General features: G+C 42.2%; 1 protein-coding gene across 1 annotated transcript in view; it reads left to right on the top strand.

Moving 5' to 3' along the window:
- Window positions 1–25145, top strand: part of LOC138974393 (uncharacterized) — a 270189-nt gene that overhangs the window by 187477 nt on the left and 57567 nt on the right. The window contains exons 12-13 of the mRNA XM_070347110.1: window positions 20556–20630; window positions 21588–21704. Coding sequence (XP_070203211.1) covers window positions 20556–20630; window positions 21588–21704 — 192 coding nt within the window. The remainder of the gene's footprint in view (window positions 1–20555; window positions 20631–21587; window positions 21705–25145) is intronic.

Raw genomic sequence — 25145 nt, 5'->3', positions numbered from 1 at the left:
GAATTACCCTCAACGCACCTATGACTATGTCTCCTCAGCATTTAGTCAAGGGGGTCAACTAGGGTCTTTATGATTTATCTCCCAAGTCCAGGCTGAGGATCTACTGTCTCGAAGAAATAGACTGGGGTCCAGGGCCGGAATGAATGTGTCGAGGTCTATCTTAACCCGGGATAAAAGCTTAGCTCGGACTATCTATCCCTAAGATATCATTGATACTTTAGAGCAATGCATGTGTCGAGACTGCAGAAAATATAACTAACCCGAGCTTTCCCCTCGATCTATTTTTGGCATGGGGATTTCCGCATCTCTGCGCATGATAGAATGTCAAGGCCATTCTAAATTCACGAATCCGCGTTTGAAAGGTGACGTCACTCTTTTCTAAATGACCCATGACGTCATGAAAAGCATGACGAAATGTTTCTTCAAACTTGGTTCCGGTCTTGTTCTCGTGCCATTGTTTTCTTCGCTTTGTTGTTTTCTTGCGCAAATTCACATTAGGTAAGGCGAAATGCGGCGCAACAAGGACATTTGTTCTAGGATTCAAGTGAAGTAAGTTGGAGGGAAAGGGTAGGGGTTGGTGGATCGCAATTTCGACTTGAAGTTCAAATTCGTTTTAAACACCGTTAGTGATCACACACATTTTCGCTGCAAATCCGACAATTTTTTTAACAGTTCATATACATCAAACAGGTTATTCCTGCATGTGAAAACATGGTTTCTTCGCACTTGAAGTGCGACTGCCGCCATGTTGTTTTTCAACTAACCCTGGGATAAGAAACTTATCAGCTCCAAAACGAGGGGATAGTTTGACCCGGCTTTTAGCGCGAGGATAGAGCTAACTTCAAAAAATGATCGGGGAATTTATTTTGTTTATGACTGGTCCAACCGGAATAACACTGCTCATTATTAAGACTTACCTGATAACTCAGTTGAGTAAAACTGTTTTAATAAAGTAATACATTTTGTGAATGTTTACTTGCAGACAGTTTTTCAGTTTAACATTTTTAAGTGTGGCTCATGTTTCCTTTTTCAAACACTGTCACGGATATGATAATGTCATAAAATGGCCTATGGCATCTGCATGACCGTTCTGTAGCTGCTGTCTAGGTTCTTTGCAAGTAGACATATATGTTTGATTGCTCTGTAACTTGTATACAAGTCCTTCGCCACTTGCATCTGCTTGATGAATTCGTAACAGGTGTACATACAGGTTTTTCTTGTGTGGCATCTTCTTTGACTGTTCTGCAAGTGGTGTTAAGGTTCTTCATCACTCATCTGCCTGTAGTAAACTGGAGGCTGCTTTGCCAATGACATCCCCTCCAGAGTATGGAATGAAACCTGCAATGACAAAGCTGTAATGAAAAACTATGCAAACAGTAGCGAAACCATAACACATTTTATAGGAACCTATATTGTTAAAATGCCTGTGTGTGTGTGTTGGGAATAACAAAATAATCTTTATATGGTTACACATATTTTAAAACAGCAATTCATAAACGTGAAAATAGTAATATAAGTGTAATATTAATCAAGTATAATTGCAATGCCTCTTGCACAGTCGTCAACTAGCAAAGGGACAACATACCCCCAGCCAGGAACAAATTGTCCATCTCTCTTTCCGTCGCACACACACACACACTGTAGTCTCTCCGTCACATACACAAGAACAAACACAAACTCACACATACAAATACTCACACAATTACACTGACACTTACACAACACAACCATACACACACAACCACACGCACACACCCACACACTGTTCTCTTTCTCTCACATGCACAAGTGCACACAACAAATCACACATACAAACAAACATGCACAAAAACACACACTTTACCTTTCACAAAGAAAACATTACCATTTGGATGGCATGACATATTAATTTCTAGGCAATCAAAAGTGTGATTCACAGACATATGCCTTTTAAGTATATGGGGCGGGGATATAGCTCAGTTGGTAGCGCGCTGGATTTGTATTCAGTTGGCCGCTGTCAGCGTGAGTTCGATCCCAGGTTCGGCGGAAATTTATTTCAGAGTCAACTTTGTGTGCAGACTCTCTTCGGTGTCCGAACTCCCCCCCGTGTACACTACATTGGGTGTGCACGTTAAAGATCCCACGATTGACAGAAGGGTCTTTCCTGGCAAAATTGCTTAGGCACAGTTAATAATTGTCTACCTACACCCGTGTGACTTGGAATAATAGGCCGTGAAAGGTAAATATGCGCCGAAATGGCTGCAATTACTATCGGTATAAAATTTCATCTCACACGGCATCACTGCAGAGCGCCTAGAACTGTACCCACGGAATATGCGCGATATAAGCTTCATTGATTGATTGATTGATTGATTGAATGCATTTTTACACACCAAGCAAGCACAGGCACTCAGCGGGTCTGCACACATGTTGGTCTATTCAATCAGAAGACAGACTGAAGTGGATCCTTCACCCTTCACTGCTGCTGTGGTATCCGACATCTGTGACCTTGATAAATATAAAAATAAGTTCTAATAAGAAAGAGAACAAAGTTGTACAAATATTCTGCTGCTGTTGGTACACATGCATGTACAGAAATACACAAACCCTTACAGATAAGAACAGTCGCTGCGACATCACTGCGATTTTGCGATCTTAACACATCGTGACAACTACGTTAGTTGCAGCTGGTCACGACAACATCGCAAGTAGCTACAACCATGACATGCGCCTCGCGACTACATCAAAGTTAGTTGCGACCTTGGTGTGAGCCTCGCAACAACACTAGTAGCTGCAACCTTGACATGCGCCACGCGACTACATCAAAGTTAGTTGTGACCTTGCCGCGAGCCTCGCAACATCACGGGTAGATGCGGGCGGGGATGTAGCTCAGTTGGTAGCGCGCTGGATTTGTACCAAGTTGGCCGCTGTCAGCGTGAGTTCGTCCCCACGTTTGGCGAGAGATTTATTTCTCAGAGTCAACTTTGTGTGCAGACTCTCGTTGGTGCCCGAACACCCCCGTGTGTACAGGCAAGCACAAGACCAAGTGCGCATGAAAAAGATCCTGTAATCCATGTCAGAGTTCGGTGGGTTATAGAAACACGAAAATACAGAGCATGCTTCCTCCGAAAGCGGCGTATGGCTGCCTAAATGGCGGGGTAAAAACGGTCATACACGTAAAAGCCGTGGGAGTTTCAGCCCATGAACGAACAAACAAACAAACGGGTAGATGCAACCTTGACACGCGCCTCAGGACTACATCAAAGTTAGTTGCGACCTTGCCGCGAGCCTCGCAACATCACGGGTAGCTGCAACCTTGACACCCACCTCGCGACTACATCAAAGTTAGTTGCGACCTTGCCGCAGGCCTTGCAACAACACTAGTAGCTGCAACCTTGACACGCGCTTTTCTTCCTGGAAAACAAATGTCCACTGTAATTTGCGGATCCGAGGAGTATTGCCCAGCCGGTGTTTATGTAGAGATTGGCTAGAAACTATCAGAGGTACGCCATTGGGATGGCATATGTTATACAATATTTCAACCCAGTGTGTCTGACACACTGAGGCATTCTAATAAATAAATAAACTAGGGGGTCCTTAACGTCCTCAAAGGGAAAATCCTTTCACATGAGTTAGTGATACGCTAAGACGCTGGTAAAAATAAGGACGCAGGGAGGATGACGGTGTCACGAAATAAAAACTCTGCCTGTACAATCCCTCTCAATGCGGTCAACGTGCATGCACTTACATGGGGAGATTAATCAGATCATGAACAGTCGAGCGGATTGCTAACCCTAACCTTCAAGATTGGCCTATGCGCTTTGACCGCATTGACAGGGATTGTTCAGCAGAGTTTTTATTTCGTAACAACAAGGTATGTGAGAGTGTTGATGATAAAAGTGTATTAAAAATTTCAGATCTGCTACATGCATTATAGTTTTTCGTTGGGTTAGGTTAGAACCCGGTGTCTCCAGTAAGCGTTGGGGCAGGGGAAATTAAAAATATAAGTTTATTTCAAAGTGTAAGTCTTTAAAAAAAAAGGGTTAAAATTTCAGAGCCACTTTTTAAAACCAAAGAATAAAAGAGTTAATTCAGATGTGTACAGGGAGAGCATAAAAGCATATATTTACAGCATGTATGTCTTGTTATTGCTATAGGTCTATATATCTATGCCACAATGACATATCAAATACGTACATTCATACAGACATATTCATTTACTCATATAATTTAAATAATATAGCACCACAGGAATATGTTAATATCAAAATCTAATATGAAATGTCCTACACACACCCATGAAGTTCAAGCCCTCAGCAGTTCTCCACACATGTTGATCCAGGAGGTCCGAACACACCCTGCACTTGTTGTCCAACAGTCACTGCTCCAGTGAAACCCTCCATTTAGGACCCTGAAAGATATAACAAGTTCCATAAAGTGATACAAAACTCTTTGTTGTTGTCCTTATCTGCCGAAGGAGCACCTCCTGTCGCTTCACAGCATCTGTAACACAAGAGAGGACTGAGTATCCAGCCAGAAATTTCTTGACTGTATTTTTATAATGATGATCAACAAAACTTTTCAGAACATAAACTGAAGTTGCAAGATCATGTTATGTTGATCAATAATGTCATATATGTAAATAATATAAAGGAAAAATCATGTTAGTCTTTTTAGGGGCTTTTAAAATGATATGACAAATATAAAGTCAGATGCACTTCCCCCATTGTTATACTTAAACATAGAACTAAGGCTTGCTCATACAGTGGAACTCCCCTTGTTAGACCTCAACATATCTGAGAAAAATAGGCCTTAAAAAGGACCCCTGGGTGTCTTAAAAAGGCTGTTGATTGGTGATTCACTGAGGTTATTCACAGAAAATATGAAAAAAGTAGGGTCCTAAAAGGAAGTGTGTCTTTAAGTGTGTGTGTGTGTGTGTGTGTGTGTGTGTGTCTGTGCATCACAATTAAGGGCTAAACAAAAACAAACACACACCCAAGAAAAGCCCAAAAAAATTGAAAATGTGATCCAAGACAGTGAATCAAACAAGAAATGTCCAACACTGATTCAGACGCAGTTTATATTTGAATGTATGTGTGTGTGTTGCAAACATTACACAACAGTGGATCATAAATACCAAATTCAGCTACGCTAGTACTGTATTGCAAATTACATTACATTTGAAAAGTCAGAAAAAACAGGGTTTTTAAATTTTATAATTTGTCCTTAATAATTTACTTACTGGTTAGGAGTACAACTTTTCACAATTTCAGCACAGAGAATGGAATCCTTGGTGTCTGCTTCCCCTTCTATCTGAATGACTCATTGGTACAGCCTTCTCCCAATAAACATGCCAGAACTGGGCCACTGCTGGCGTTTTGATGGCAATGCCAGTTGCCAGAACTACTGCCATCAAAGGCCCACCTATGGCCCAATGCTGGCATATTACCCGTATGCACATTGGCAAATTGATGGGCCATCACTGGCAAGCCAGCACTTTGCCAGCAAAAACCCATCATTTATTTGCTGGCTTTTTGATGGCTTGCCATCATTTTTCCAGCAATTTGCCAGCAATTTGCCAGCAAAAACCCATCATTTATTTGATGGCTTTTTGATGGCTTGCCATCATTTTGCCATCATTTTGCCAGAATTTTGCCAGCAAAAACCCATCATTTATTTGATGGCTTTTTGATGGCTTGCCATCATTTTGCCAGAATTTTGCCAGCAAAAACCCATCATTTATTTGATGGCTTATTGATGGCTTGCCATCAAAAACCCAGCATTTTGCCAGCATTTCGCCAGCATTTTGCAGGTTTTTAGTTCCATATAAAAAAAACTTTTTTCCATATATTTTCCGTTAATGGCCCTTTACCTGCTGAAATTACCGGGCCAGTTGTGGCCCGGCAAAATGCCATATTTCTGTCTTTACCATTGCCAGCAAAATGCCAATAAGTTGCAGGAAATATACCAATACCACTGATTCGGATAGAATGACGGCTCTATTCATGTACTCGATCTGCACAGTCTTGTTAGCCCATAGATGGTTGTTAGAAGTCTATAAATATGCTTTGTTTTGTCATTTTTTACTGTGAATGTAATAACAATAACAAAACACAGCACATCAATGGACTTTTCAACCCATGCTGGCGGCAAGACGTGCGCAAATAAAGCAAAGGGCAATGCTGTCAAGCTGTACATTAGCAATATGCATATGCGTAATTATCAAATTCATCAGTAAAATGCAATTGAAATGCTAATCACATTTGTCGTGTAACTTATCTGGCAAGTAAAGGCAGTGGTTTTGACAGAATATCGTCATCAACGCAGTTATAGCGGGCACAACAACAATACAGTAATATATATTAAAAACAAAACAAATGTAAAGCTTCCAAACAGCAACGACTCATTACCGAAACATTACAGAAACGTACGCTTTGTTTTCAGTTGCTCACTGTTTTATTTTATTTGTACAGCGTTCTAAATTTCACACTCGAGACATGATGACCAAAGGCAGGAATGTTTCTTGTTCACTTCCCAGTAAACCTCCGTAGGATTGTCTTGATTCTGTCATTTCTCTGTTCGCATCCGCAACGTTGAGATAACGCTTCTTTTCTTTGTCCTGACGTCGTAGCCTACGGTAAGCCATTGAAACTCTCAAGTCCTCCTGCCGTTCACCTCTTGAAACATGAAAGCAAACGAGTTTTGTTGGTTTTAATTCATTATTCCATATCACACACACACACACACACACACACACACACACACACACACACACACACACACACACACACACACACACACACACACACACACACACACACACACACACACACACACACACAACCAAACAACCAAACAAACGCAAGCATACACGCAGGCATGCAAGCAAACAGCACACGCACGCACGCACGCGCACGCGCTCACACACACACGCGCACACACACACGCGCACACACACACACACACACACACACACACACACACACACACACACATACACACACAGAGGCATTCTCACAGAGAGGACGACTTCTTGTAATCTATCATATTTTCTGAACTGACTAAAATGCCAAGCAGAAGTAAGGGGTCAACAGGAATATGTATTTTGATCTAACCTGCGAAGCTTACGTTGTCTCGGACAGCTCTCTTGCGTTTCTCTCAGGAACTGAGACCCAGGCGAGCTGCATCTTATCCAGTTGGGCAGTCAGACACTTGCACAAATCTTTGTCCTGGAGTGAATAGACACATACTCAATGTCAACATTCACAAGATGCAATTTGTTTGGTTACAAGTAAGCTTATGGTAATGCCTATGGTGCTTTTCTTTTGACAGAGACAAAACAAACTCAATCACACAAAGAAAGGAAAAAGGCACACACACACACACACACACACACACACACACACACACACACACAACCGCGCGCGCGGGCGCACACACACACACACACACACACAACCGCGCGCGCGGGCGCACACACACACACACACACACACACACACACACACACACACACACACACACACACACACACACACACACACGCGCGCGTGCGCGCGCAGATTCTTTCTTACAGAGAGGACGACTTCTTAAAGTCTATTATATTTTGCGAACTGACTCAAACGTCCAGCAGAAGAAAGTTGAAAAAAAGACCGACAACGGAGGAAAAGAACAAGAAGATACTAGATCTAACGCCGTTGCGACGACCTGCTCACACAACTGTTTGTGAAACTCACCACGCTTGCTTCTAGCCGGAGGAGATCGGACGCGTACTGAAATCGAAGAAGGTGCTTTGGAAATTCCTTGAAGTTGAATGCAAAACAAATAACCGGACATCTGCAGAACCACCGCGGGCCGGATTTAGTTGACAATGCGTCATCATCACGAGTGACGTCAAGATATTTCGACATTTGTTTGTACATTACGTCACTCCAAGTGAGAAAGTCATACCGCTGTGCTGTCGCAGATCTTCTTGCCAGCAATTATCCAGCATTGGCCCACTGCTGGCGTGCCAGCAAAAACCCACCTATAATTGCCAGCAAATCGCCACCTATGGCCCAATGCTGGCAAACAAGCACTGGGCCACCAATGGCGTGCCAACAGTGGGCCAATTAAGGCATTTTACTGGCCGACAATATTACTGGAATGCCAGAGATGGGCCAGTGATGGCAAGCCATAACTGGGCCTTTGTTGGCAAACCATAATTGGCCCAGTGTTGGTTTTTTTATGGCCAGCTTTACCAAACTTGCCAGCAAAAAGCCAGCAGTGGCCCAGTTCTGGCATGTTTATTGGGCTGTCATCACCCTGCCGACTGTTCTTTTGACCTGGAGTCCAGAAGCTCCCCCACCAATCCAGGCATTTTTGTTTTTCACTAAAAGTAAAAGAATAAAGGTCAAATAGATTTGCACAAAGGAATAAAAAGAGGTTTGCTAGTAATCCAAATAAAGCATGCAGAAATAAAAACACAAAAAGTAACATCAAACAGTTTTGCCTCTTGTGCCCACAAGACACTGGAATAATGACAGGCCACCAGATAGGTCCATCACTGAAAGTGAACAAAAAAACTTGATGTTTAAATATGTATGTGTGTGTGTGATACAAGTGGTACAGGTAATTTAAGACAAGAGTTTAATGTCACTTACTTGTTGTCCCTGTCAGTGTAAACTTTCAGCACAAAGAATGGAAACATTGGTGTTTTTGTCCCTTCCGTTCCAATTGAATGACTTGGTACAGCCATGTCATCAAGTTGATCAACCAGCTCACTGTTCCTGTTGCCAGTTCAACCTCTTTTCCACATTGCAGACAGATTTTTAATTTGAAAAAGTCATGTAGGCCCTATATGTTTTCAAAATAAGAATTTATGAGTAAACAGTTAACAAAATAGCCCGCTTCTGTGACGTACTCCCCACGAACACCACCACATGCGGCAGCCAGAACCAAATAGAATCAACAAACAAGTAAAACTCAAAATAAAAACATCAAACTCAAACTCAAAGAAAAAAATACAGATGGCCCAATGGTCACTGTAATTGTATCGGCGAACGCAAGAAGAAGAAGACTGTAATTGTATCAGATTCAGATTCTCACAATGGTACAAACTGTGTAAATCTCAAAACATTAATAGTCGGATACTAGTGACAGTAATAGTGAAAAGAGTTGTGGCAGCTGTAAAGAATAATTATACGTACTCCTCACTCGATAGTCGATGACTTGGCAGTTACAGTTGCAAATCACTCGATCACTCCTGAGCGAATCTGGATACGATTACGTGGAAAACTCTTGAAGCCTGGCTTCTCAGTCCAGTTCCGTCTTCTGCTCTCTGAATTATGGTTAAACTCTCTTGGTGGATTCCTTTCATGATGTTGTAGCCCGCTTTTTTCCAATCTCCCTGGTGTAAACTCTTTCTTGGAGTTCGTTCGTTGAAAATCAGTTACTAGTCTAGTGCTGTCCCTTGCTTTACTTCGGAGTGCTCTCCTCTTCGATTTTTAAGGAACAATACTCTCGCATACGAACCCTTTATTCGTATCGGAAGTAGCCGGCTCAGTTTGTTTTTGTTTGGTCTTGTGTTTGATGACTTTTCTAGTCCAATATGTTATGTATATATATACTAGAGGAATACCCGGCTTCGCCGGGGTGAATCGCGAGACAGAGACAGACAGCGTGGCGGTTCATCACAATCACCTCTGCAGGCGAAGTCCTGTCAAACGGGATTGAGAATTTTAGAGCTTATTTCTTAGCCCTATAATTATTATCTGTTGTGGCTTCTCAAATGCCTGAACATACAGACAGACAAAAGCCGCTAGACCCCATCACAAACAGAACTCTACAATCCACAGGTTTTTGCCCACACACACACACACAAACACACACACAGAGAAGCCGTATCTATATCTATATATATTATATATATATACGACTAGTGTCTGTGTGTCTGTGTGTCTGTGTGTCTGTCTGTGCGTGATGCCTGGCCAAAGTTCTCGATGGATCTGCTTCAAATTTGGTGGGCTTATTCAGAGAGACCCCGGACACAACCTCATCGATGAGATATTTCAACACGTGCTCTCAGCGCGCAGCGCTGAACCGATTTTGGCTCCACCTCAGCTATTTTGGTTCCACCTCAGCTACCCGGGCCCCCATACCGACACACCATAGCCGCTACACCACATCACAACGCCAAAGTTCTCGGTGGATCTTTTTCAAATTTGGACACCGTATTCAGCTACACCCCGGACACAATATCATCGATGAGATATTTCAACACGTGCTCTCAGCGCGCAGCGCTGAACTGATTTGGGTTTTTGTGTTCATTTCACCATTATAAGTAACTCTTCCTTATCTTCTCCAGTGTTTGGCGTTTATCTCCCTTCCTTCGTGTGGCTTTCCCGTTTGTAACTTACTATTACTATTTTTAGAATGTCACTGCGCTGTCCACTGCGCTGTCCACAACGCTTCCCTTGCACCCGTAAGTTGTTCTTACTGTCAAAGTGAAAAGGTCGAATCAATTTATAGCCACGCGAAAAATACACTCTCACCTATCTCTATATATTTATAGATACAGATATGCATATATATATACGGCTTCTCTGTGTGTGTGTGTGTTTGTGTGTGTGTGTGGGCAAAAACCTGTGTATTGTAGAGTTCTGTTTGTGATGTGGTCTAGCGGCTATTGTCTGTCTGTATGTTCTGGCATGTGAGAAGCCACAGCAAATAATATAGGGCTAAGAAATAAGCTCTAAAATTCTCAATCCCGTTTGACAGGACTTCGCCTTCAAAGGTGATTGTGGTGAACCGCCACGCTGTCTGTCTCTGTCTCGCGCCGTTCACCTCAAATTCCCGTTTCTGAGTAACTATTTTTAGAATGTCACTGCGCTGTCCAGAACGCTTCCCTTGCACCCGTAAGTTGTTCTTACTGTCAAAGTGAAAAGGTCGAATCAATTTATAGCCACGCGAAAAATACACTCTCACCTATCTCTAGTATATATATATATGTATATCTATATCTATAAATATATAGACAGGTTTTTGCCCACACACACACACAAACACACACACACACAGAGAAGCCGTATATATATATGCATATCTGTATCTATAAATATATAGAGATAGGTGAGAGTGTATTTTTCGCGTGGCTATAAATTGATTCGACCTTTTCACTTTGACAGTAAGAACAACTTACGGGTGCAAGGGAAGCGTTGTGGACAGCGCAGTGGACAGCGCAGTGACATTCTAAAAATAGTAATAGTAAGTTACAAACGGGAAAGCCACACGAAGGAAGGGAGATAAACGCCAAACACTGGAGAAGATAAGGAAGAGTTACTTATAATGGTGAAATGAACACAAAAACCCAAATCAGTTCAGCGCTGCGCGCTGAGAGCACGTGTTGAAATATCTCATCGATGATATTGTGTCCGGGGTGTAGCTGAATACGGTGTCCAAATTTGAAAAAGATCCACCGAGAACTTTGGCGTTGTGATGTGGTGTAGCGGCTATGGTGTGTCGGTATGGGGGCCCGGGTAGCTGAGGTGGAACCAAAATAGCTGAGGTGGAGCCAAAATCGGTTCAGCGCTGCGCGCTGAGAGCACGTGTTGAAATATCTCATCGATGAGGTTGTGTCCGGGGTCTCTCTGAATAAGCCCACCAAATTTGAAGCAGATCCATCGAGAACTTTGGCCGTGCATCGCGCACAGACAGACACACAGACACACAGACACTAGTCGTATATATATATAGATACTCAACCAATACGTAAATGTTTTTACTAGTATTTACTTTCATGAGTTACTGTTCATTTTAGGTACATGTACTGTTCATTTTAGCATGTGCATGTGTGTAGATATGCAAACGTACACAAGTGTGTGTGTGTGTGTGTGTGTGTGTGTGTGTGTGTGTGTGTGTGTGTGTGTGTGTGTGTGTGAGTTTACGCAGTATGTGTGTGTTTGTGTGTGTTTGGGGGATATGTGTGTGGGGGGGATTTGGGGGTATATGGGTCGGTGTGTGTGTGTGTGTGTTTGTGTGTGTGTTTGTAAGTGAATGTCAGTTTGTGTATGTGTGTGCGTGCGGGTGGGCGTGAGTGCATGTGTGTGTGTGTGACGTAATAAAGTTAATTCTGAGTGCTCTCTCTCTCTCTCTCTCTCTCTCTCTCTCTCTCTCTCTCTCTCTCTCTCTCTCTCTCTCTCTCTCTCTCTCTCTCTCTTTCTCTCTGTAAAGCATTCGATGTGTACATATTCCATTACATTTTTTAAAATCTCATATTTGTGTGTGTGTGAATGTCCGTGTATATGTGATTAGAATAGGGGTGCCTCTGGGTGAAGACTAGTTGAAAAAAAACTTGTTTGTCATGCTTGTATGCCACAACCCTCTGTCTCTCTCTGTCTCTGTCTCTGTCTCTCTCTCTGAAATTATTTTAATGAAACAATATTTTACACACAGCAAAATTCAGTCAACTTCAGGTCAAACCAAGAACTTTGCACTTGATCCTACATGAAGGATTTATTTGGCAAACGTTAAATTTAACATAAAAAAGGTATTGTTTCAACATTTCACTGCAGACCATTTTATAAGCGTTTCGGGCGGGCGGGGAAATAGCTCAGTCGGTAGCGACGCTGGCTTCAAAACCAGTTGTCGCTATCGGCGTGGCGGGTTCGATCCCCACGTTCGGCGAGGGATTTATTTCCCAGAGTCAACTTTGTGCAGACTCTCCTCGGTGGCCGAACACGCATGCGCACGATAAAGAACCCAAGTTCACAGCGAAAGTCTCAGGGCTTGGAAACATGAATACACGCATGCAGGAAAACATTTTTATGGCTATCGCCGTATACTGTATGGCAGCTCGCTTTCCCCAAGGAGAAAGCAGCCCGAATTTCCATGAGGGTAACCTCACAGGACTATATAAAATCTTATCCTTATCTTATCCTTTTAAGGCAATTGTTAAATTCACTTTTGATTTTTTTTTTTGTGAGAAGCGTTCCCAGCTAACGTTAATGAAATATTAATTTAACGTTTGATGCTAACCGTTTACAAAAAACTAACTATGCTTATGTAAATCTGACGTTACAACAGTCTTCTCCCTTTCTCCTGTGTGAATATGTGCACACCCACGTGTTTGTGTGTGTGCGCGCGCGAGTGTGTGTGTGTGTGTGTGTGTGTGTGTGTGTGTGTGTGTGTGTGTGTGTGTGTGTGTGTGTGTGTGTGTGTGTGTGTGTGTGTGTGTGTGAGCACAAAGTATTCCTACGTGTATATTGCAAATGCACAGTTAACAAGTTTGAAAATATCTAATGTCATCTCCAACAAACGGCTTAATTCACACACACGCACGCACAAAACATAATAAATCTTATATGTATGACTACCTTGTAAAAACACACGCAACACGTTTACATGCACAACTGGTCATATAAAACAAAATTTAAAAAACAATATTGTTTTTTAATTACATTTCAAAGAAAAAAAAATGGTGATACTTAATAGCTGAAATAAAAATAAACAAGTCGCGTAAGGCGAAAATACAACATTTAGTCAAGTAGCTGTCGAACTCACAGAATGAAACTGAACGCAATGCAACGCAGCAAGACCGTATACTCGTAGCATCGTCAGTCCACCGCTCATGGCAAAGGCAGTGAAATTGACTAGAAGAGCGGGGTAGTAGTTGCGCTGAGAAGGATAGCACGCTTTTCTGTACCTCTCTTCGTTTTAACTTTCTGAGCGTGTTTTCAATCCAAACATATCATATCTATATGTTTTTGGAATCAGGAACCGACAAGGAATAAGATGAAAGTGTTTTTAAATTGATTTCGAAAAAAAAAATTGATAATAATTTTTATATATTTAATTTTCAGAGCTTGTTTTTAATTCGAATATAACATATTTATATGTTTTTGGAATCAGCAAATGATGGAAAATAAGATAAACGTAAATTTGGATCGTTTTATAAATTTTCATTTTTTTTTTTACAATTTTCAGATTTTTAATGACCAAAGTCATTAATTAATTTTTAAGCCATCAAGCTGAAATGCAATACCGAAGTCTGGGCTTCGTCGAAGATTACTTGACCAAAATTTCAACCAATTTGGTTGAAAAATGAGGGCGTGACAGTGCCGCCTAAAAGCCGGATATGACGTCATCAAAGACATTTATCAAAAAAATGAAAAAAACGTTCGGGGATTTTATATCCAGGAACTCTCATGTCAAATTTCATAAAGATCGGTCCAGTAGTTTAGTCTGAATCGCTCTACACACACACACAGACACACGCACATACACCACGACCCTCGTCTCGATTCCCCCCTCGATGTTATAACATTTAGTCATAACTTGACTAAATGTAAAAACACAAAATGCATGTATACTTTACTGTACCGCAGTATTATGTACTGTAGTACTATAGTACACAGTACCATAGTACAAAGTACCCCAGTGTACCACAATGTACCATAGTACAAAGTACTTCGTACTATAGTACTAAAGTTTGTACTATAGTACATGGTACATTTACTTCACAGTACCATAGTACTCAGAACCATGTACTATAGTACATACTATAGTACATGGTACATTTACTATAGTATACTATAGTACTAAAGTTTGTACTATAGTACATGGTACATTTACTTCACAGTACCATAGTACTCAGAACCATATACTATAGTACATACTATAGTACATGGTACATTTACTGTAGTATACTATAGTACTTTGAAACTTGTACTATAGTACATGGTACATTTACTATAGTATACTATAGTAAACTATGTGGTACTTTTTCACTTGGGTTGCCAGTAACCACACTACTGAAAGTAGTGGTGTCCCGCAGGTGACCGGCACACAACACACATCCCGGACAGGAGTGGCACCCGGCGCTGGACACTGGTGTCAAACTCTGGGAAGGTGGGAGGCCAGAGGGCATGAGGAGGTTGCGGATATTGAAGCAGTTCCTCTCTCCTACAATGGGCGGGTTGGGTACAGCTTTCTTCATCCTAGCACTGGTGTGCAACACTGGCATGAAACTTGTCAACCAACGCCCGAGGGGAGGGTTGCTGGGGTTATGTCTGATGACGAATGGGACTCTGTCTGCTTTGGGCTGGTTATTCTTGACGTACTGCAAGACAGAGTCCCGAGACCTGGCTCACACTGTCTCTACAGCTGCATTGATGAGAGCTGTAGGGTATCCTCTCTTCTCGAGTTTCCCTTTCAACTCAGTGCATCTGCGCCTGAAAGTTTCCTCGTCAGAGCAGATGCGTCTCAGTTGCAGGCATTGACTGTACCTGCTATTCAGACTTGGTCGTGTGACAGACGTTTTCTTCCACACGAGATTACGTTGATTGTCTAACGAAGCCGTCAGGCTGAGTTAGACATCAGCTAATCGAGTGTGGAAGAAAACCCTGTCTCACGACCAAGTCGGAATAGCATTTATGTCTCACAGCTTCAACAGAGGAGAGAACAAACACGTTTTGCGTACGAGTCAAGCTTGACAAACCTAAACACAGGAGCAGCCATTGTCGAGAGATCTACTTTTTGACGGAAGTGACCGAACAACTATGAATGACGTCTCAGTATATGTGAATGACGTCACAGTCATCGTCACAGTCTGTATCTTTTGAAGCATCGCATTCTTCATGACGTCTTTCTGTGTCTGCATCCGCGAAATGTTTGTTCTTTCCGGGATCTTTGTCATCTATGTTCAGAACTCTGTCCTTATAGTTTCAGACTAACAGGCCTCCTGAGCTAGCCACTTTCCAAGGGCAGCTAAATTCGCGTATGGAAACAGTACTGTCGTCTGGGATGCCGTTTTCAGTATTCTCAGCGTTGAAGAATTTGTAAAGAGAAGAAACGATAACAGCAGGAGAAATAAAAGTCGTGTTTGCATTTTGGGGCTTTTAGAGGGACGATTTCGAGTTTGAATCCGTTCTTGCACATGCTCCAAAGCGTGTAACATACAATCTTGCACACGTTTGCTTTAGTAGTGGCAAAGAAGGAAAGCGTGTGACATTACGGGATGCTGCGAGGACAATGGCGAGGGTGACATGAGTGGAAAGGGAGGATCATGGCCGCATCAGTGGGTTTGACATGGAGATCTGTAGTGAGGAGGCCATCTGGAGTGATAGATAAGGAGCGAGTTTTAGCGTCAACTAAGGTGACTCGAGTCGAACCGGAGGTCGCAAAAACTCGGTCCGGTACGACTGGAGTGACGTCACCGGTTAACCAACTTTCAACCTTGCTTCCTGCGTAGGGTCTCTCCAGTTCCAAGATGGCTGCCAAGGCGAGGTGAGAAACTTCTGCAAATATTTTTTGACAAAGTTACGGATTGTGAGAAGACATTTGTTGTAAATCACTTAGCCTTTCAAAAATTAAGGATACTGGGTTGGATACTGTCTTGGTTTTAATGCATTTTATTTTAGCAGTGATGTTTATTTTGGGAAGAAATGAGGTCAACAGGAGTTTGGGTGCGATTTCGGCTCAAATGTACTTTAGCGCCCTGAACTTTTACCCGGCTGTTTTGCGCTCGATTTTCACGCTCACTTCTTCATTGACGTTCGAATCGATAGTTCGATGTTTTGGCATTACATTCACATCAACAATAAAACAGTACTGCTTGTTCATCATCGTCGTCCATCAACTCTCCACAACAGTAAATCCGTAACGCGCTTGTCGCCATCTTGTTGCAAGGGACGCGACTGGACACAACCCAACAGCGTTTCCGCGAAGAAAAAAACCAGACATGCGCAGTGACCCTACCGTAGCTCAACCCTGTTCCTCGCGAAAACTCGCTCACGTTCACATCAAGATAAGGGACGTTAGATCTCCCAAATGAGTATGTGAACTTGATCGTAGGGTGCTGCTCGTTCAGCCACTCTATGAACTTCACCAGCTCATCTTTCCCATGTAACCAGATGCTGATGATGTCATCAATGTATCTTTTCCAGATAGCTGGATCAATGTCCCAGGGACACCTTGCCAAAATGTCTCGCTCAAGCCAACCCATGAAGATGTTTGCGATAGTGGGGGCCATGGGGGTACCCATAGCTGTGCCGAAGATCTGCTTGAAAATCTGACCGTCAAACTGAAAAACGTTGTTATGCAGAACGTGGTCAATAATCTTCAAGAGCAAGTTCTTGGGAGGGGCTTCAGGGACCAGTTGACAGTGTGTCAGCTACGGAAGTACCTACTTCCTGGTGCGGTATATTTGTATAGAGCCCCACCACGTCGACAGTGACTATCAGGGCGTCAATAGGAAGGGGGCAATAACTAGTCTTCCAGTTTTCAACCAGCTGCAAGAAGTGTGTCGTGTCCTTGACGTATAAAGGAAGCTCCCGCACTAGAGGCTGTAGCCAATGATCAACCAACTTAGACATTTTCTCTGTGGGGCCTCCACATCCAGATATGATGGGACGTCCAGGTGGGTTCTGCCTGTCCTTGTGGACTTTGGGTAAGTGGTAGAAGACGCTGGTTCTTGTAGTCTCAGGATCTAGTAGAGCCCAACGGTAGCAGTTTTCATCAATGAGTGCTCTGGCCTGCAGCTGTTCCACAATGTCGTTGGACGTTTTGGCAATGGAGGGAGTAGGGTCAACATCTAGCCTGGTATAGTGTACTGGGTTGTTCAGTTGTCTCAAAGCCTCCGTTTCATACATAGTGCAGTCCTGGACCACAGTGGCTCCTCCTTTATCAGCCTTTGAGATACGGATTTGCCTTGATTTGACCATTTGACGTAGTTCAGCGAGTGCTTTGCGACAAGGTTTGTTCAAGTTGTGCTTTTTTAACAGGAGCAGGTATATGACCATTGGCAAGAGAAGTCACAGTATCACTATGAGCGTCTAGACTTCTATCTCTCCCTGTACGGGGGGGGGGGGGGGGGGGTCCACGTTTTCTTCTTGTATAATTTAGGTATGGATGGTAGTTGTGTCGGCGCGTCTTCCTTGTAGAAATATTCTTTCAGACGCAAACGTCGCACTCCTTCTTGTATATCATCGAGAAGGGTTAATTGATCATGAGAAGTAGGAGTAGGACATATTTTAGCCCCCAGTGACAAAACGTACTTCTGCTCGTACCTGAGCACAGTGCTGGACAAATTCACCACTTGGTTTGGGTCCACATTCATAGAAAGTGGTTTCTTCTTTCTGAAATGACGGTTCTTTTTCTTTGGCTTCTCCACAGTAACATGTTCATAGCCCGTAGCACTTGTCGTGGTCAGAGACTCCACAGCACTAGGTATAGAGTCAACAGTCTCACCAACGATGGGCACAGAGTCAATAATTTGCCAAACAATAAGCACAGAGTCAACAGTTTCTCCAACGACGGGCACAGAGTCAACCGCATCTCCAACGATGGATGATTAATGAGATGAGGATGATTATAATGATGATGCTTTGGATTTCCAATTTGGTTTATTTTGACAAATTGTTCAGCCGTTACCGCCTTACGTTATAATATCCATGCAGGAACACCACTATAAGCTTCTAGCTTGTTGCTGTTGCCTGTGTCTTTTGTATACATGTCATGATTGTAAGATTTGTTGAAATAAACTTATGTTTAAACCAAAGATGAAGCTTTCGTTTCTTCTTTTTCCTCCCAGTCAAAAATGTATTGCGATTCTCTAGCCACTCCAGAAACCTTTTTCTGTCCAATCCCCGAAGCATGTCTAAGGAAAGAAAACAATTGAAAAACAACAATAACAGCAGACTGAATAATCTTTATTTATTTTCCTTGTCTACTAGTCCACTGGTCTAAACTGGGGGATGGGCGTTTACTAGGTACTATACCATGTACACCTGCATGCAACTGAGGTTTATAAAAAAAATAAAAATAAAAACTCCCCGTGTTTATTTTTCATTCAGTTTGTTCGGGTTGTTGCTATTGACTTTGAAACTGACACGCCGGCGAAAACGCCGGTAACGCGTGCTCAGAGAAGAGCAAGCATCGGGAATCTTCAATTCTAAAAATAACCAACTGGTAGCTGCCGGCCTTCCGCTAGACACACATGAATACCGGGGAAAATAAATAATTACTGGGCAGTAAAAATAAATACTGGGCGGTAGTTATCAATCAATATGAGGCTTATATCGCGCGTATTCCGTGGGTACAGTTCTAAGCGCAGGGATTTATTCTTTTATTGTTTTATTTTTATTTTATGCAATTTATATCGCGCACATATTCAAGGCGCAGGGATTTATTTATGCCGTGTGAGATGGAATTTTTTTACACAATACATCACGCATTCACATCGGCCAGCAGATCGCAGCCATTTCGGCGCATATCCTACTTTTCACGGCCTATTATTCCAAGTCACACGGGTATTTTGGTGGACATTTTTATCTATGCCTATACAATTTTGCCAGGAAAGACCCTTTTGTCAATCGTGGGATCTTTAACGTGCACACCCCAATGTAGTGTACACGAAGGGACCTCGGTTTTTCGTCTCATCCGAAAGACTAGCACTTGAACCCACCACCTAGGTTAGGAAAGGGGGGAGAAAATTGCTAACGCCCTGACCCAGGGTCGAACTCGCAACCTCTCGCTTCCGAGCGCAAGTGCGTTACCACTCGGCCACCCACTCTTTGTTAAACGACAGTTTGACTTTGAAGGACACAATGTTGCAGCGTTTTAGCCAGCGTGTCAGTTTCAAAGTTAATTGCAACTACCCAAACAAACTGAATGAAATAAAAACACGGGGAGACCCTTTTTATTTTTTTTATTTTTTTCTTTTTAATCTCAGGTGCATGCAGGTGGCTGCTACCGCATTTTAGGTGGTTTTGTTCTCTCTCACCTTTGTTTTTTTAAGCGGGAAGCATCCTTCGTCATGGTTATTTATTTACTTTTTTTAATCAAATGTTTACATGTTTAAGTTAACAAACTTTATCAATAAACTAATATCATGTTAACCAAAGATTTAAATCAAAAAACATTCCAGCCTAAAATTATTTTTTTAAATCAATTTTGCTATCATAACGTACTCTTTTGCACATGAAGAAAATAAACAAAAATAAACAAATGCCAAAGAGTAAAAAAAAATAAAAAATTACGGGCAGATGGAGATTTGAACTCAACTCAATCACGTATCAGGCGAACGAGAGAACCGTTCGACCACGGAGTCAGTTGAAAATAAACGGACACTGTAATGCATTAAAGAAGACGCTAGCACGCTTTCACCACAAGCCGGTATGATCAAGCATCGGTTGAAATCGTTCGCGAGCGGTATCTCGTATTTGTCCGCAATGCATTGGTGCTTAAATGACACCAATGTGTGTCCATGAGGGACATAAATCTAGAAACAATATTTTAACAAGATTTATTCAAAATTGACAGTTTTAGAGGATAGGGATGGGTCCTCTAACTTTACAGCTCGGAGATACCCGGGTAAGTCTTTACCGGAGTTTAATGAAAGCACTTAGCGGACTTATCGAGCGGAAGTGGTTTTACAGGCCGGTATATGAGTTACAGCTTTTTCAAGAATACGAGCCCTGATCAGTAAAATAGCCGTCATGATGAAATGTGTTGGTAATACGTTTTTACATTGCGTTTCATTCCAACATGACAACACTAGTCTGGTCCTTATGTAAAGAGTTGGCTTGCACGTTTTTCAGAGTGGAAAATCCGTCAGACGTGCACGACGGATACCTGTGTCAGTGGAACTTACTGTGACCAGCTGTCCAAATGTAGTGAGTACACAAGTGCAGCAACAGTAGGCGTAATCAGGACCTGTGCTTGTACAATGTGACGTCAGCCGTACGAGTCCATGATAAATAGGCTTGCAAGCGTAACGTTTTGGCAGCTAGCTAGCTAGGGGGTGTAAGTGTTGCTTCTCCCGAGACATAGTGACACAGATGCTTTGCGTCTCGAGAGACGACTGTTTTATGACAGAAAGCACATGCAGTGCTAATATATAATGCTTCTCGCTGCTTTATGGTGCGTGTAAGCAACACATACGTGTGTATTGATTAACAGCCTGCACATGTACATGTGCATCTGTGTCGAGCATTATTTTGACTCAACTGAGTACTCACAAAATGTTGGTAACAAGAGTTGTATCAGGCCGTCCGTAGACTGAAAGCTTGTCGTTGAGGTTTTTTCGGATGTGATTGAAGCCAGGGCTTGTCTGATTGATACTCGTCAACTGTCAGGGTCTTGGTCGGGTCAAAAATAATAATATACATTATCATTTTTGACTCACCTAAGTAATTGGTGCGTCTTATGATTTATATGTGTCCGGCCGGCCAGCCGGTCGTCCGTTCGTGGACACAAAACTTAACGTTGGGGTTATCGCGAATGTTTTTTAAGCTAGACCTCTAAAATTTTGCAGATTTTTAGGGTTTGATAATCTCACGAAGTGACCCCAGTTTACCACATATTTTGGGGTCACAGCGGGGTCATGTTTGTTTCTTGGAAATGTCTTATTGGGGGTTTGGGGGTCTTTGAATTCAAAGGAAGGGCGTGTCCTACGGGATAAAGTGGTTCAGGGAAGGTTGGGGTGACGAAGGCGAGTCGTGCGCAAGCATTTGCTTTTCTTGTCTCAGATGCTCGTGTTTCGCGTATGTGAAGTGCACCTATAGGTCTTATATTTGCATATGACTATACTCCTATTCCTGCTACATGAAAGTTTCACGATCGGTTTGCAGAGCGTCAAGTTGGAAAAGAATGTGACGACACTCTGGATTGCTCGGCCGGATCCACGTGTCAATTAGCTCAGGGTTCACTCAAATGTATCTGTTCAGGCGAAGCGACTGGCTTTTGTGGTAAGACTTTGCTTCTGTCTGTCTGTCTGTCTGTCTGTCTGTCTGTCTGTCTGTCTGTCTGTCTGTCTCTCTTTAACCATGTCCCTCTGTCTCCCTCTTCCATTATCTCCTGATTTTGTTTTTGTTATCTCAGCGAAGCTGGAGGTATCCCCCGAACACATACTGAAATCGACTGAGTAATTTCTTCTTGATAATGCCTGATAAAGAAGCATTCGTTGTTGCCAAACGATCTTTTGACAAAAGACAACAGTTTAATTTGAATTATTTATTGTAATAAGGATTAATGAATAATGTTAGACATTCATGTATCCTTATTGAAAACATTCATTTAAATTCAACTGTAGTCTTTAGTAAAACAATCGTTCTGTATGATTATAGATACAAGTCATGTGTATCATTGTGACAAATATCATGCAATATTGCTATTTCATATGTTACGTGGATTTCCATTGGTCAATTGGGCAAAACTGAGCTCAGTGCAAAAGTGATATCGACGACATTTCCGTCGATATCAGTTTTGATATCGACGACCTCTTTATTGCTTCCCCACTTCAAAAACAAAAACACCTACATTTAAAAACAAACAAATATATATGAAAATGTAATTATCCCAGAATTTAGTTGAGCAAGTGACTAAAGACTTTTTAAAAGAAAAGACATTTTCAAATACTGAAAAGTACAAGAAAAGAGTGAACAAAAAGAAATAATAATCAGAGGGAGGGATATGGAACAGCCAAAACTGAGACAAATACTTTTGTAATTTCTTTACAGTAAATACAAAATGTCCAGAGAATTAGCAATATATCTAACATTGACTGACTGTGTGATGATATCTTCTGCTATTGGTCTGTTTCGACAATGATATCAAAATCTCGACCTCCGGTCTCGATTTTGATATCACTGTCTCAACAGACCATAGCAGAAGATATCATCACACAGTCCGTCAATATTGGGTATTGCTGATGCATGATGTTGCTTAAAACCGTTTATTCCATGTATTCTCCAATTTTAATTGTAGTGACTCATTTTGCCTCAAAGTATAACCTCATAAGACTGAGGGCTGGGTTTAAAAGAAAACACTTGCGTGCATATATATGCCATTGCACTAGTTGATAAATAATTATCTTGTCTTGTCTCCCTTTGACTCTCTATAGGTCTTTCGTTCTCTCCGTCTCTCGCTTTATCTGTCTATATGTCTGTCTGTCTGTATGCCTGCCTGTGTGTCTGTCTGTCTGTCTGTCGGTCGGTCGGTCGGTCTCTCTCTCTCTCTCTCTCTCTCTCTCTCTCTCTCTCTCTCTCTCTCTCTCTCTTCTCTCTCTCTCTCTCTCTCTCTGTCTCTCTCTCTCTCTCTCCCCTCTCTCTCTCTCTCTCTCTCTCTCTCTCTCTCTCTCTCCTTCTCTCTCCTTCTCTCTCTTTCTCTCTTTCTCTCTCTTTCTCTCTTACTCTCTCTCTCTCTGTCTCTCTCTCTCTCTCTCTCTCTTTCTCTCTCTCTCTGTCTCTTACTCTCTCTCTCTCTCTCCCCCCCTCTCTCTCTCTAATATTTTGTGTTTTGTAGGCAAGACTTATCTTCGTCAAGCATAGATGTAGGGCATGCTAATATTTTTCACTCAGGCAACACAATTCATGAAGTCTATTCTCTGCTTAGCGGACCACCACGCCTCCACCTCCTCGGTCTCACTGAGACCCGACTGAAACTACAATCCGATTCTGAAATTTATATCCCTAACTACACTTTTTTGCGTAAAGATGCTACCCGATCGCCACAGACGGGCCTTGGCATATATGTACATAATGACGTGATGCCTTACATCACCCGGCGTCCGGATCTAGAGACCGAGGCCGTGGAGTGCATGTGGGTTCAGCTTAAGCGTGGTGCTAAAGATTCTACAACACTTATTTGTATCCTGTACAGAAATCCCTCTTGTAACTTTGCCTGATATGATGACTTCGTGCACATGATGGACTTGGTCACAACGACAAACCCAAAGTCTGATTATATCCTTCTAGGGGATTTCAACATTGATTTACTAAAACCACACACGTCATGGGAGTCAACCTCCAATTTATTCGGGCTGCAACAACTGGTTCAACAGCCTACGAGAGTTACTCCCACCTCCTCCACCCTATTAGATCATATCTATACTAATAATGTACGCAACGTTTCTAACGTACGAATTTCGGATATCAGTCTCAGTGACCACAGTCCAATCATGTGCTGGTTGTCATGGAGACCACCGAAGCGTACCAAGGCCGAGCATACAACCATTGAATATCGCTCAACTAAGCACTTTGACCAAACTTCCTTTTTGTTCGACTTGAGTAGAGTCAACTTTTCCAGTGTATATAGCTGCGATAATCCCGATACTGCTTTAACTGTTTGGCAAGGTTTATTTATGCCTATTGTGGAAAAAACATGCCCCCATTCGAAGGAGGAGAGTTAAACAGAAGACGCAACCCGGTTGGATTACAGCCGACATTATGGAGGCCATGAAAATTAGGGATGCATTAAAGAAAGATAAAAAAAATTGACGAGTACAAAATCCACAGAAACAAAATAAGTGTTTTGGTTAAAAACTCGAAGCGCAGATACTTTGAACAGATGATCTATAATAGCTGTGATACGGCGCATCTCTGGCGTGCCATGAACGAGATAACGCATAAGAAACGTAAGCCGTATAAGTAATATAAATAAAGCGTATAAGTAATGATTATTATCGTTTGTCTCGTATTTTATATGTTAACGAATTACTGCCTTCCATAAAAAAAATTTACATTTACTTGAATTTACATGTTGCATGTCTTAGACTTGATGCTCTCTTCCTATGCGCTTTCGTCCTGGTCTCTCCTTGTGGTTGTTAGTACTTTCTTCCCCCTCTCCCTCCCTTTTCTTTTTATCTTCTGTAGATTCCTTTGTTCCTATTTAGCTCCCCATCCCCATTCTTTCAATTTGTTCTTCTGGTCTATTGTTGTTATGTCCACCATTACGAAAATGTGTGTAAGTTAGTATTGTTCTGGTCACGTGATATAAGCATTTGCTTGAGTGCGTGTCCTAGCTGTGTGTTTTGAACTGTTCATGCGAAGAAATCCTGAATAAAATTTTGTTTAAACCAAACGTAAGCCGTTCTTATCGCCCTCGATCGTGGCATCGCCAGACACGCTCAATGATCATTTCCTGTGCACGGCGTCCCTCCTTCACCAGTCTAATGGTCCCCCGACCCCACATAGCGATGAATTCTCAAACCCCCCTCTTTCAGAATTTTGTAACGAGAGGCTACGGTCTAGTGACCAGAGTTGTATCCCCGAGCTAGCAATACACGAAGTAGGTAAATATATTTCTGAATTGAAAAATAAAAAAATCTGTGGGCGTGGACACTATCAGTACTTATATCTTAAAGCTTTCTCTTCCGTATGTTGTTGAACCCTTAACGTTTTTGTATAATC

This window comes from Littorina saxatilis, linkage group LG8, assembly GCF_037325665.1.
Source record: "Littorina saxatilis isolate snail1 linkage group LG8, US_GU_Lsax_2.0, whole genome shotgun sequence".
Taxonomy (NCBI): Eukaryota; Metazoa; Mollusca; class Gastropoda; order Littorinimorpha; family Littorinidae; genus Littorina; species Littorina saxatilis.
This window is presented reverse-complemented; position numbering and strand designations above follow the sequence as displayed.